The sequence below is a fragment of the Gallinula chloropus genome (genome assembly GCF_964237585.1).
Source record: "Gallinula chloropus genome assembly, chromosome: 15".
NCBI lineage: Eukaryota > Metazoa > Chordata > Aves > Gruiformes > Rallidae > Gallinula > Gallinula chloropus.
The window spans coordinates 7,775,902-7,790,529 of NC_140100.1; the positions used below are offsets into that span (position 1 = coordinate 7,775,902).

Here is a 14,628-nt window from a genome sequence, read left to right on the forward strand (position 1 = left end):
TAACTATAGCACAGGAAGATGTAGGCATGAAGACATTAACAAACAGTTGTAACTACTTAGACCAGAACTTGAAGGGGTTTTTTTGCAAGAGATGTACTGTTGTGAAAACTAACTCTCAGAGCTTCCAGGCCTGGACACCAGGTTTTAGTGACAGTATTTTCCATCATACATATTTTGAGGGGAAGGGGATGTTGAGCAAGTTGCAGTTTTCTGATAGACACTTTGAGTTTATGTGACCAAATTAAATTTAAGGACTCTCTGTTGCTGTGTTTTGTGAAGCCTGTGTGTACTGTTGTGATTATTATTTGCCATGCTTTCTTGAAGGGTGAGTTACCACAGGAACTGAGCTGCTCTTGGGCTTGCTGGTGAAGCTTAAGAAATAAGCTGGAGTCCTGTAAACCAGAGATAGAGGAGTTGAAGCAGTTGTAGAGCTCAAATATATAACAAGGAGGTTTGAGGGACTTGCTTCAAACATACAGGAAGAGACTATTACAGACTTTCCACAGCCTTTCTAATCACACAGAAATATTTAAAACTACTAAAATGCCTTTCCAGAAATCTTCAGTTCTTGTCATGTTATCATTCTGTGTGTGTTGTATCCTTCAGATGCTGTTGTTTTCCTGCCCAGGAAGAAGATTAGATTATTGTTTAGAAGCAGAAAAGGTCATTCTTGGGGAATGGAGAATTCAAAAATCTTGCCTGTCCTAATCACACAATGATAGGGGTTGGAAGGGACCTCAGGAGACCATCTAGCCCAACCCTTATGCATAATACAAAACCAGATAAGGAACAAAATCCAGATTTTATGCTTCCAGGTGACCGCCTGAAAACCCAATAAAAACAGGACTTTTTTTTTAATTGAAGAGTAAAAAGTAGATGTGTCCTCCTTTTCTTTGCCAGATTCTCCCAAACACTTTATTGGAGACTTCTGTCTGTGGTCTTTGTGCTTTAATTATGCTTAATTGTAAAACTGTTTGTGGATTCACCAAAAATGCCCAGTCAAAACCATGGCAATATTCCATTGCATATTGTCTCAATGTATTCCATAGTTCAAACAACCAAATCTGTGTCACTGTGTGTGGATTCAAAGCTATAGTGAGAAATGTTAATTCAAGAGACTTCCAAAAATAAGTAATTCTGAGCAATTTAATATAAGTATGTTATTAATTTGGTAGTTTTGAGAAAACTTTCAACTCCAAACAGACTTGACAAAGTGCCTGTTTTTCTATTTAGTTTTGATTTTTGTCTTGCTCTTCCATAGTTAAAATTTAATGTCAGATGTCTAGCTACAATCAAACTTCTCCCTTTGCTGTGAGTTTTGAAATGTTTTAGGGGAGCAATAAGAAGTTGATGTTCTGATAAATTATAAATTAAAAAAAAATCCAATTTTTACTTTAACATCATCTATTTGCTGAGTCTTGGTTACTTCAACAGCTAATTCTCCCTGTGAAACTCAGTTTTGTACTGCAATGGTAACAGATCCTTTACTAAATTCAACAGAGCTTTCTAGTAAAAGTCTATGAAGTGCCAGTTGTGTGCCTTCAAAAAACCCAGCAGTAAAACAGGGTGTGAGCCACTTGCCTTGTTAAAAGTTAAAAAAAATGTGCCAGTTGGGCTTGAAAGTCATCAAATGACTTGGATGGGCATCCAATTAAGTTAATTTTTCACTCCATTTGAACAGTTTTAGGTTTTTATCATACTTAAATTACTCCTTTTCAAATGATCTGTACTTCAAAGGAAGTCTAAGAGCTTGGTTACCAGCAGTTTTGTCCCTCTTCTGCTTTACTGTGCTGCTAAAGTATGCTGGGCTAATTCGCTCGTTCAGGGGGGAAAAAAATCTTGTTTCCAAATTGGGCTTAAATTCTTCTGCTCCTTTGTGGGTTTGGATTTTTTTTTTCCTTAAATGCCATTGCAAAAGGAAATGCAGTCTTAGGGTGACATGGTGGGACAGAAGGGGAATATTACAGAATCGTAGGGGTTGGAAGGGACCTCCAGAGCTCATCAGGTACAACCCCCTGCCAGAGCAGGGTCCCTAGGACAGGTCACACAGGTCGACATCCAGTCAGGTCTGAAATATCTCCAGAGAAGGAGACTCCACACCCCCCTGGGCAGCCTGTCCCAGGGCTCTGTCACTGTCACTATGAAAAAGTTCTTTCCCATATTGGTGAGGAACTTCCATTGCTCCAACTTGAAGCCATCTCCCCTTGTCCTGTCCCCACAGACCACTGAGAAGAGGCTGCCCATTTCCCCCTGTGTCCCACACTTCAGGTATTGATAACCATTGATCAGATCCCCCTCTCAGCCTTCTTTTCTCAAGGCTGAACAGTCCCAGTTAATTCAGCCTTTCCTCTTGCTTTTGGCTCCTTGTGCCTTTCCCAGGAGAAGGGAACCGAAGTCAGTGATTTAATCTGCACCTGCATTTTGGAAGCCACTTCTCACTGTACTTTTCTTTGTGTTACCTTTGCAATCACGCAGCGTCTGATTCAGTTCTATTAACACTCTGCTCTTCAATAGTACTGTGAAGCGTGTGTGTGTGTCTCATTTACAGGATTTTGCATGGCTCATGTAAACTAGACATGTATTTTTTTGTGGTTCCCCAGGCTCTATCATTGCAGAGGAAGGGAGGTGACAGGGCAAGGGGAAACAACCTCAAGCTGGGCCAGGGCAGGGTCAGATTAGATGTTAGGAAAAAATTTTTCACTGAAGGAGTTGTCAGGCCCTGGTACAGGCTGCCCAGGGAGGGGGTTGAGTCACCTTCCCTAGATGTGTTTTTAAAAAAAGGGTAGATGAAGTACTTAGGGATATGGTTTAGCACAGGACAGGAATGGTTGGACTCGATCTTAAAGGTCTCTTCCAACCCAGTGGTTCTGTGAAGCTGTCTGCAGGGTGCAGGACCAGTGTAGTGACAGTGCAGAAAGAAGCAGCTTCTCAGAAAGATGGTTCTGAGTATATGTAAGGATTGAGTTTCAAGCTTCCTTCAAGTAGCAACAGTGATTCGAGTAGTGTTCTTGAGCTATATTGTCAGACAGGCTCTTAAATCAGGCTTCTTGGCTTTTTAATGCTGGTTTTGATATCAGTTCCATAGGGAATGGATGGAGCTTTAGCAAAACCGATACACAGCGAGCCCATCGGACAAAGGCTGTCAAGGGCAGAACATGTTTACTGTGTGTTGGGAAGCTGACAGATTTCTCCCTCTGTGGCGTTGTTTTCAGCAACTTGTGGAAGGAGAAGGGCTGTTTGCAGTGCTGAGGGCTGGGGGGTATTGGCAGTGCTTTGGGACTTGACCAGTTCTCTCCCAATTGTGAGCTCACCCGTTGTGATTCCATTGTGCGTGCGGTGTCATTCCTTTCCTTGGAACTGTGTAAATTTGGCTTTTGCCAAATTGTGTGCAATCAGGATGGGATGCAGACCTCAAACAGGCTTTGAAACCTCTTAAAAAAGGTACTTGACAGCAGCATGATGCAAGGGGGTGTCTTTGATCACCTGTCCTGATACAGTTTTGCTGTAAGCAAACTATTGTTCAGAGGGGCTTCATACCCGCTGACGTTACTTTCTGTTACACATCTCCACTGCATCGCTTCACAAGCACCAAAAAAGAGTATCTAATGCCAATAAAACATCCTTCAGAAATAAGTACAAACCCAAAGCTGCCAATTGCTGGAACTGAGATTGGAAGCTGATAGTTGATTTGAATTGCTGAACAGATGAGGATGATTGTTTTTTATTGGAAACCTGTCAGTAGCTATCATTACTAGAAATCTGGGGCTTTTATAAGCCAGTCTCATTTTACTATTGGATTAATTTCAGTTCTCTAGCTCAGTCCTAATACATTAGGGTATGTATTTCTGAGAAAATGAGAAAAAAATCAAGGCAAATATACTTTTTTTTTTCCCCCCATTTAAAAAAATCTGTGCAATTGTTTCATTGATGCAGGGACCAAACACTTGTGTTGGGGGCTGGCACGCAACATGGTGAGAGAGGTGCCCAATACTAACTATCCTTGTGATAAATCAGCTATATTTGGGTGAATTATGAGAGGCTTGGAACTGCATTTTTCAGAGCCTTGTGGGCCTGGCATGAAATTTTGCAAAGATTATCCATGTTGAAATAGATGTGTCTGCCTGCAGCTTCTTTTTGCCAAACAGACTAAGCATATCTAGACCGTTTGACTGGTGTTTTCTGGTTTTTAGCTTCTGGTGATTTTGGTAGGTGAAAGATAGTGAAGAAGGAAACGTGTGTATATATATGTGTATTTTTTTTTCTTTTCTTTCTAATTGGTGGTAATGTAAAGCTGCCTCTAGCCTTACCTTGTCTCTAGATGTTTCTAGTTAAATGTTCTCTTTCCACAGTAGTTTCTACTTCCTTAATTAATGAAAAAAAATGACATATCTGAGTCAGAGGTCCACTCACTGAAGATAGAAGCTAATGCACTCACATTGAAATTAGATTTTAGCTTTACAGACTTCTCTTGTAGTTTTGTTTTGGTTTTTTTCCCTGTGCTGGTTGTTTCCCTGCAGACATTGTGGAGCACGTGAAACCAACTGTCTTTCACTTTCTGGTGTGTGTTGTCACTTAGTTCTCTGTTTTCTATACCAGCAGAAAGAACCTGAGCCCTTCAACTTGGTAAAAAACCCTTAGTGCAGTGTTAGATTTGAGCTCTTTAGAGCTGGGATTCCAAGAAATCTGCTTGGTTTTCCCTTCCTCTTGGTTCTGTGGAGATGTGGCTTGCGTCAGACTGGATGTACAACTTTTGCTTCTGCAAAATTAGCTTCCCTCTTCCTTGCTATGAAAAATCCCTCTCAAGGTTTGGGTCACTCTTCCCTTTTGGGGTGATACATCTCGTTGTAGCAAAGGGATGTATCCAGTATGTACTCTGACGTCCTTTCCTTTGAGAAGTGGGGTACAGATGCTTCTCTTTTGGGATGGGAAACCCCTTCTAGCGATGAGAGAGAAAAATATTTTTGTATTTTTTCATAAGCTGCCTTCATTTAGAGTGGAATCTCTTAGGCTTGTAATTTGAAGAGGAGACTGAGCAGTTATTTCCTGCAGCAACTGTTGATGTGGCATAGTGGTTTCTGGGGCTGCCAGACCAGGGTTATCTTGATCCTATTCCACTAGCTTTAAGAATTTGTCATCGCATTTGATGGAAAAATAAGCCTATTCCTGTTGCTAGCAGTTCTGTAGAAGTCTTTTATCTCTTTGACAAGGATAGGTTATCAGAGTGGTATCTGAAGTGCTGCCTAGAGCTGATGGATTATTATTATTTTCCTCCCCCATGCTCTGTAGCCACTGCTTGTATGAAGGACTCTGAAGTCAGCACAGTGGTAATTGTGTGGGAACACTGCTTTGAGTCACCTGTGATGTAGCTGAACCTCTATGTTTATCAGAGGTTCTTCAGCAGTAGCCCCAGCAGTTGAATTGCACAGTCTGTGTGCATTTACTGTCTGCTTTTCTTACCCCCTCAGTAATTATCCTGGTACTACACTCCACTGAAACCCCATGGTTGAGTAGCAATTAAGAGTCACGCTGGGTGTGCTCAGCCCTGTGTGTTTGTGCTGAGCAATAGGACAGGGAGGAGGCTGTGAACACCTGTTATGTATGTTAAAAAAACCCCACAACTATGTATATTTGAGTGATTAGAGGTCTGCTCATCTGGTCTGTGTGTTTATACAGGCAGCTTCCTTTGAAGAATTAGGTCTGGTGAACTGTATGACTTAGCATTGGTTTATGTGTGGAGGTGAACAGGGGTGTGATGCTGTGGCTCTGGCTCTTACAGCATAGAGCAGAAGCTTTAATAAAACACCCTTTGTGCAAACTGGATGGGAAGCAACCCTGTGCTGTTCTAAGGAACTGCAACAGCTTTGGCCTCTCCAGGACTAGCTTTGTCTGCTTTTTGGGAGGCCTTTTAGATGGCTGCAGTATGTATTGAACAGTTTTAACCAATATGTTAAAAGTTTCTATTTTGTTCTAATTGTATAGGACACCTGATGATCTCTCAAGGCAAATTGTGGCCCTGCAGCAGAGGGAGCTTGCACTGAAAGAGCAGAACTCGACTGTCACAAACAGGTAAGAGTGGATGCTGAGAGCAAGACACTGCTACATTAAAGCATAGATAAAGGAAACAAGGATTACAGCCTGAGAAGGTGACTTTTTAGATTCCTCTGCTGTTCCACTAAGCCTTCTATGTGGTCACTCTCTTTTCCATGCTGTTGAAGAGGTTTTTTTACCTAATTAAACCCTTGTTGGAAGAAAAAGATGGAAAACTGTGGGAGGATGAGGTGAAAGGCTTGTCCAGCTTCGTTTTTATGAGCTAAAGTGTTTGTAAGGGGAAGTATTTTGCTTCCCCAGACCAACATCTCACCCAAAAAGAGAACATCACAACAAAATGTGTCAAGTCATCCTTTGGGAATGGGAAGGGAAGAAGAGCCCTGAGGACTGTGGGCTGACTAATTACAGGACCAGTTTGTATAGACAGTGGTGGAAAAGTATGTTTGCAGTTTTGGTGGTGAAGTACTGCGAGGCTTTGGGAGGAGCGGTCTGTTCATGGAGCGAGAGAGGTATTTGAAATAGAGGATGTTTAAATCTTTGCCCTGGTGTGGGAGTGAATATCTAATAGGGATAATGAATTTGTCTGCCAGAGCATAACTATCCAGACTGTGTTGGTTACACACAGTGTTTCTTCACACGGTTCCGTAGCGTGCCAGAAAGTGCTTCTCATCCTCACATCACGTATTCTTGCTTCTCACACTGTTCTATTTCCTCACATCAGGAACCTGTTGCCTGTTCTTGTTAAAAACAATACCTCTGTCTTTCAGAGAGGCTCTTGGGCTGTTTGCATTGCCCAGGTGTTAGCTGACTTGTCTAAGCAACGCAAGCGTGGAATATTTCAACCTTCAGCATAAACATGTTGAATGTGAAGCAGTCAAACGCTGTGTAGCTGCCCCTGGACAAGGACTCTTGGTTTGTGTTGGGCTGCGTTTGCTGATGTGTCTCCCGATGGATGTAGTAAATTTTGGTTCAAGAGAGGATCCTGTACTGGGCTCTGCATCACTGATGATGGGCAGGATTCAAGTTGGGTCTTAAAAGCTTTGTGTGTGTTGCTGCTGCTATTAGCAAAACTATTTAGTCTGTTGTAAAATTGTTAGCTGAGTGTAAATTCCCATGAATGCAGGTGGCCAAATTGTTTTGTGGTTTCTGCTAGGAAGTTGAAAGGGGAGGAAAATCACACCAGTATAAAAAAGGCATTTCATATATTAAAAAATAAACCAAGCAAACCCTCAGACCCAGAATTGATCTGATAACTCAAATATTACCACCATTCTTCTATTTGATTATTGATCTATTTTTTTCCAGGCTGCTTTTCACAGCCTGTCAGAGAAATGCTTTTTCTAAATTTATTAATGGCCAAGGGGAATCATCTGTTGAAATAGCAGGCTTTTGGTAGTGCCTGTTCATGCTGGATGTAATCGTGCCAATTTAGTTGAAAAATAAAAACATGATTAAGATTACTTTCTGATTTCAAGTGAAATGGGCTGTAAAGCTGCTTAAATTAAAATTCTAACATCTTCTTGATGCAACGTTGTGTGTCATTTCCCAAACTGATAATTTCAGCTTTCTTCTGTCACATACCTTATTCTGCCTTAAAACGTAGGCAATAGGATACATTTTTAAAAACCTTTCATTACAGATGATTTGAAAGTTCCCCAGAGAAGATCTTGAGTCTTTGCAAATAAAACCTTGTTAAGGAAGCAAATCTAATTTTCTCTCTTCTGACTGACATCCAGATTTAGCTGATGGTGGTCTTTTATTTGGTAATTGTGTTCAGAATGGTCTGGGTGTTAGTGTAATTTAGGATGTGATCATGACTCCCTCTAGTGATTGAGCCCAGCACTTATTCAGCTTTCTATTGTTTTTTCACCTACAAGATCCTTTGCCCATAGTTGAAACATGTTAAGTTTTCAGTACTGACAGTGCTGTGCTTGATTTAATCAGTGGTTATGTGTGTATGGTCCAATGTGCAGTACAAAGGGAGAAAGAACTTTTGCCTGCCCTAAGAAGCTTTCATTAATTTTCTCCATTAAAATTAATGATTTAATAGATGCTTAAGAAAACAGTCAGAAGTTGGCACCTGAGTTTAACTTTATAACAAAGTGGAGAATTAGAGATAGTCCTGGCTTACCTGTCGTTACAGTGTGAAGTTCAGTTCAGTAGCAAAGGTTTGAGTATAGTCTTAAAGATGGGTATATGACCCTCTTCCCTACATGGCTGGTACTGTGTAGGGTGGATGTATATCTGGTCATCTCTAGAGGAAAACAGGAAGGGTTTTTTGCAAGCTGATCTTTCTTCCTCTCAGCCTTTTCACTGGTTTTTATTCCCAATGATGGTACTTTTCCTACTGTTTAGTGACTGATAGATGCTTGCCAGCTACTACTTGTCTCTCACCCTGACAAACAGTCCCCATTTTCTTTTTGATAAGAGGAGATGCTTGGTAGTAAAGCAGGAGTTAATTGCTAATGTAGCAGAATGTGAGCAGGATATCCTATTGCTTATGTTTTAAGGCAGAATAAGGTATGTGACAGAAGAAAACAAACCAGACCTGGAAGAGGTATCCCAACAGAACAATTTGCTATGTGAGGTCCCTGTAAGTTCCTGTAAAACTGCAGCCAGATCTAGCTCAACTGCTTCTCAGTGCCCCTGAGTTGATCTAGAATGGATAGTTATGGTATCCAAACACACTGGTAACAACATTTTCCAAATGGCATATGGCTTCACTAACAGGCTAAATTTATTTTATCTCCTTCCTCCTTCTTGAACTGGTTTCCAGTTATTGACTATATTTTTAGAGCCAACTGTTTGTGTTATTAAAAAAGCAATAGAGGTCATCACCCAGCAAAAAAGCTACATCACTACACATCAGCCTCTGCATTAATATTCCTCTGGCTTGGGCATCTGAAGCTCAATCTGTGCTTGAGTAACCCGTGCAATTGCTGGTGAGTGTCCCAAGGCCTCCCAGAGATGGGCTGATGATGCAGATGATATCGCCGTGTCGCGCAGATTGGATGCATTTAGACATAGAACCGCAGGACCGCATTTCCCGAGCAGCGGGGTTAAATCAATTCCTTTTACCAGCCACTGTTTAAGCGTTTGAGCTGTGCAGACTCCCTTGGAGCTGCTGGTTTGCTGGGGAGGAAAACCTTCCTGTGGTGCCAGCGTGGGGGAAGAGAGGGTCGCTCATACACTGAACCCATCGGGAGCGACTCGCTCCTCTCTGCAACCTCAGGATCGCTGAGTAATGGAGCTGAAAGTGCCATTAATAGCGCGTGATGGAATCTCACTGCTGGTTTGGAGAGTGTTGCTACAAGTTGTGTAAATAGAGTAAATTATACTTTCAGCAGTAACAGCGGGAAGTATCGTGGAGCTCTTGTAACTGCAGAACAAAGATAACAATCTGAAGGTTTAAAGGCTCAGAAGAAGATTGCTTAGGGCCACTTTGGTAGCATGAAGTGTACCTTCTCTGCTGTGTTTTACTCTGAGGTAATGAAGGAAAGGTGTTTTATTAGGGGGTCAGTTTAGCCATGCAGCCATTGTGCATTTAAGCACATTTTCCATCCCCAGAGCATGAATGCTGTAGGTGTGGTACTTTGAAAACACACAGTTCAGAGAGCTGTGTCTTGTAACATGCTGAGGTGGCCAAACGGATTATAAAGCTTTGATCTTATGGAAGAATGATGTAGGAGTCACACAAGGTGTTTTTTTTTTTTTTTTTTTTTTTTGAAGTGAGAAAAGCTGCATATTTATTTTTCTAGCATCCTGTCTGTGTATGTGGAGTTTCTGGAGAGATTTCCTAAAACAAACGTGGCAAACCATTCTAGAATTTGAAACGTAGGAGAAAACTTCCCTTCCCATCAGTGTTGTTGTCAGAAATGGCTAAGCATGAAGGAATGAGGCTGCTTACAGCCTGATCTCTGTTTCAATTCTCAGAGACAGGCTATGAAAACATATTGGGGGTTTTTGTTGTTTTGGTCCCTCCCAAAGCAGCAATTTCTTCTCTACGTTTGCTCTTGTTTAATATTGGCTTTGGGCTGTTGAGGTATCTTGTGGAAAGTCATATACAAGGAAACAAATGGGTGAAGTTAGTACTGAGCAGGATGAAGGGGACAGAGGAAAATGGAAGAGAAGTAAATCTTTGGTTCTGGTGTTGGGATCCTGGAGCTGAGGGCTTATTTTCATCACATAGTACCAGAATCCCAGCCATGTGTTTTGATGTGTAGTTTTAGATATGAAAAGGGATACATAGAATATGTTTGAAAAAATATTTTCCTTCTCCAAGTGCTCAGAGAGTTCTGTTAATAGACACAGTTGTTTTATATAAATCACGTGAAGCTGATTTACCCAACCAACCTGCTGTGTGTGGTGTCACTTAAAAATGAAATAAACAGAACCATTGAAGGCTGGGGAATGAAGATTGCAAACTGAACAGCAAATGCTTTTGAGCTGGGCAGCAGGGCTTTTTTATTTTTTAATAAAAAAAAACAATGAATGAGTGCTGATAAGCACAGAACCGTCCATCTCCATAAGTGCTGTTAGCTCAGGAGCATGTCGTAAATCTATCGCTCATCTTCTCTTTTCCTTGGATGTCCCAAGGAGTGTCGGTCACAAATATAAATAGAGCCTGTCATACTTCTTCCCCTAATCTTCTGGAAAGTTGGACAGAAGTTTAATTACAGTGAAATGGCTTTTATCTGACAGAGGGAGAAGTGCTAGCTTTTTGATAGGCTTTATGAGTTATTTTGTGATCAAAAGAAGCACTTAATGTCTAATATAGGACAAGGTAGGGATTTTTTTTTCTTTTCTTGTTCATCTATATGGTACATTGTGCCATGATTTATATGTGGAGGTGCATGTGTACCTAATACCAGACAAATGTTTATTCACAGTGCTTCAGGGCAATATTAACTGCTGGCAGGTTCTGCATTCATTTATAGAGTAATTTTATGAAGAAATGACTTGTAGGTATTGCTTTTTCTTTTCTCTGAAATGGAGCTTTCATGCATTTTTATACCAGGAGGTAGGTGATAGTGTCCCATTAAGGGGACCGATCTACTCTCTCCAAATAAACATATTCAAACAGCAAGCTTCCAGAGCAACGTCTGGTTATTCGTGACTTCATTGTGGTAGATACAAAGCTTTTCCAGTTTCTTCTATTGTATAGTTAGTCCCTAGCAAAAAATAGGAAGGCAAAAATAATTTAGCCAAGACATTGACTTCTCCTTCCCACTGTAAAAACATGGGACTTTGCCCAGACCTTTGTGTTCTATGATTGTGCTGGTTTTAGTTTGATTTCCTGAAGGGAGTGAGGCTAATTACTATGCTCTGTGTGCATATGTAGGTGACATTGTGTTTACACTATGCCTTTGAACGTACTGGGATTTAGGAGTTGATTTCTGTTAAGTTTGGCAGATGGTAGAGGTCTCCAAAAAAAAAAAAAGAATAAATTCCAGCAAGTTTAAGGAAAGCAGTTCTCCAGCTCCAGGAGAGGCATCCTCTAAGTGCAGTTGGAGCTTATGTCCTGTTAGGTATCAGAGCCCTGCAAGCCAGAGACCCTCTTAAATGATATGTGGACACTGGGGTTCCTGTCAAAGATCAAGCCTCCTTACCACTGCTCAATCAGCCTTGAGAGTGGTAGTGAGTGAGCACAAGGCTGATCCCACTGTGGGATCACAATCCATAATTTCTGTCGTACCAAGTTCTTGTGGCATCTGAGTGTATGGTGCTGGTATGAGAAATGGGAGGTCTGCTGGAGTCAGTCCTCACCTTTAGAAAGACAAATCAATGGGAAACCAGACAACTTGGTTTTTGAAGCTCATGGATCTAGTCTCTCTGCTTAAATAAAAATGTATAGAAAAAGCCCAAAGAATAGTTGGATTCTAAAGGGTTCACACAGCTGTAATTGTGCTTTTCTGCCTGGAGCTCTGTGGAAGCTGAATAGTGCAAAACCAGTAAAAATATTAATTTCTTACCTTATATTTGTCTGTGCTTCTTGGGAAACATTCAAGGAGAATCCATGAAATGCCTCTGCTCAATGCTCTGATCATTTGATGATTAGAAAGATTGTAGAAGCAATCAAGTCTGTTCTTAAGTCTGTTCTGTGGGTTTTTTCTTTCCTGATCTAGGCTTGTGATTGACCCTCGTTGTCCCAAGTAGCATCCCTGATGTTTGTGCATCTTTTTATTACTGGAATGAAGAATAGTTTTTGTTTATTAATGCTCTTCTGGAAACGCTGATTCAGCATTCCCTGGGGTGTCCAGGCTGCAGTCTATAGTATTAACCAGCAAAATTGTGTAAACAAATGAGAAAACCCAGTTAATTTGATAGGAAGCCTGGCCTGTTCTTGGCAGTGTTCTGTACAGCAGACATTTTGTGTTTCAATGTGGAGCTGCATTGCAAAAGTGATGGAAGGAGAAGTCTGCCCAGCATTTCATCTATACATGGCTCGCATCTGCCCTATAAATCTCCCTCTTCCATGAGACTAGAAGTCCTAAATGTCCTAGGTTAAATAGATGTAAGTTAATACTGGCCTAGAGTTCTCAAACTAGAATGAATATTTAGGATTTTGAAGTAATTTGAAGTCAAAGCTTCTCTGTTTTCTTTATTTGTAAACTTTCCTTTTTCACAGAGAAATGCTGTGATCAAATGAATGATTCTCATGAGGCTGATTGGGCCAAAGGAAGAGTTCCCTCCATCCATGTTATATTTGTGATATGACTACAAAGGGAGAAACTATAATCTTAGCTTTGCAGTAGGCTGTGGTACAAAAATGTTCCACTTTGAAACCACTACTGGTATGTAAAAACTTTAATTCAGGCTGTCACCAGGCTTTGTACAGAGCTCTGGGAACTGTAGTGATTTAAGATTTCCAGGGCTTCAGGGATTTGTCTTTTATTGCCTCTTCAGTGTGGCAGTAAGCCTTGAAAACTTCTATATGAGTTGGAAAAGAGAAGAGCCCTTCTGTTTGGTAATATCTCCAGACTCAGCCATGAAACCATAAGGGTGGTCCCATGGATAAGGTAGAAGAATGTGGCCTGAGAAGTCTGGATGTAGTTTCTGATGAAGCTTTGTGTTTTCTGGGTTCTGTTGAGTCGCTTAATGCAGTGACCTGAGTATCTCCTGTTCCCACGTGCAGGTCCAGAAGACCACGTGTGTGTAAACAAGCATCTCTACTCCATATATCCTGTCTACTTTGCACCTAATTGTTTTTAAGGAAAGTGAAATACATTAATTCCTCCCTATCTGTGCCTGTGAAGATTTTTTTTTTGTTCCCTTCTCCCCCAGAACCACAATACACCTTTTGTTTCTTCCCATGTAGTATCTTAAAGTTATAGTACTGATCATGGCTCAAGCTCTTCCTTTGAAGCCTTCTATGGTGAGTCATCAACAGCCATACGAGGTTGTGTATAACCATTTTACCTCTTAATTTGTAATGCCAGAACTGTGTTACAGCTTTCTGAGCAGCCATGAGAAGCCAGGGGAAGATTGGTGGCAGAATGAATCTTCTGTCTTGTTCTTACACTCATGTACCTGAATATTTCTTCCTGTAACAACAGGGGGGTCAAAGCCTGTGGATTTTTTCTAAAGTATTTTAGGGTATTGTTTATATTGTTTATTTTAAAAAGACTGATGGTTTCCCAGACCTTTGGGCAGAGTGGGGACAGCCATAATACACTGAGGCATTTCACTAAGGTAAATGCAAATCCTGTCCAATATTATAGTTGCTGTGAAGCCACATCTGTTCAAATACTGCGAGGAATGTGGTTATATCTAAAAAATAGACTGTTTTGGCTGGGATGTCTCAGTCATACCTGCATGTAAACATGTTCAGTTTTACAGAAAATGGAGGCATATAGCTGCTGCTGGAGGCAGGACACTTAGTTATAAATATTATCCTAATGTCAAAGATTTATCATCCATATAAAAGATATAGTGCTTGAAAAGTTTAATCAAAAATAAAAAGCTGCCTTGTCTTTTTTAGCTGTGTAAGGCAAAAAAACCCCAACTTGTCATGAATTGCAGTCACCCCCCCGCTCCAAAGCAGCTTGCTTTTGCTGCTCTGAAAGTTAAATGACTAATGTGCATAATTTATTTGAGCATCTGTGCTAAAAACTTGCATACCAAGTTGTAGTTCAATGTGATCAACAATGGCGAAAATTAGGATTTATCATGGAAATGCTGACGGATGTGAACATGTGGAGGCTAAACCGGTGCCTGACAAACCTTCTTATTGTGCAGCACGAATGGTGAAACGAAGGGGTTTTTTTTCTTTCCTGTTGTAATTGCATTTCCACACACGTGCCCCCACACCCCCCCTTCTCCATCCCACCCCATCACCCGTCGGCTTAATTTTCTCCTTTTCAAATTTGGTGGCTTGAGCTGCACTTCATATTTGGATTCCTCCTTTTTTTCTTTTTTTTGGAGTCTGCATAAAACCTTCTCAGTTGTGTTGTGAGATTTGGAAGTGTAAGATAACCCTGAGTGTGGTGGGTGAGGGAGAATCAGCATCCCCAGCTCAGGCCTGTGCTTTGCAGTAACATGCTCAGGACGGAAGATGGTGCCGGCAGCCTTGGCAGATGC

General features: G+C 41.0%; 1 protein-coding gene across 1 annotated transcript in view; it reads left to right on the forward strand.

The window, feature by feature from the left end:
* The window catches only part of MAD1L1 (mitotic arrest deficient 1 like 1), a 377,764-nt gene that overhangs the window by 33,696 nt on the left and 329,440 nt on the right, over positions 1-14,628 (forward strand). Inside the window, exon 10 of the mRNA XM_084271156.1 lies at positions 5,980-6,066. Within this exon, the coding sequence (XP_084127282.1) occupies positions 5,980-6,066 (87 nt within the window). The remainder of the gene's footprint in view (positions 1-5,979; positions 6,067-14,628) is intronic.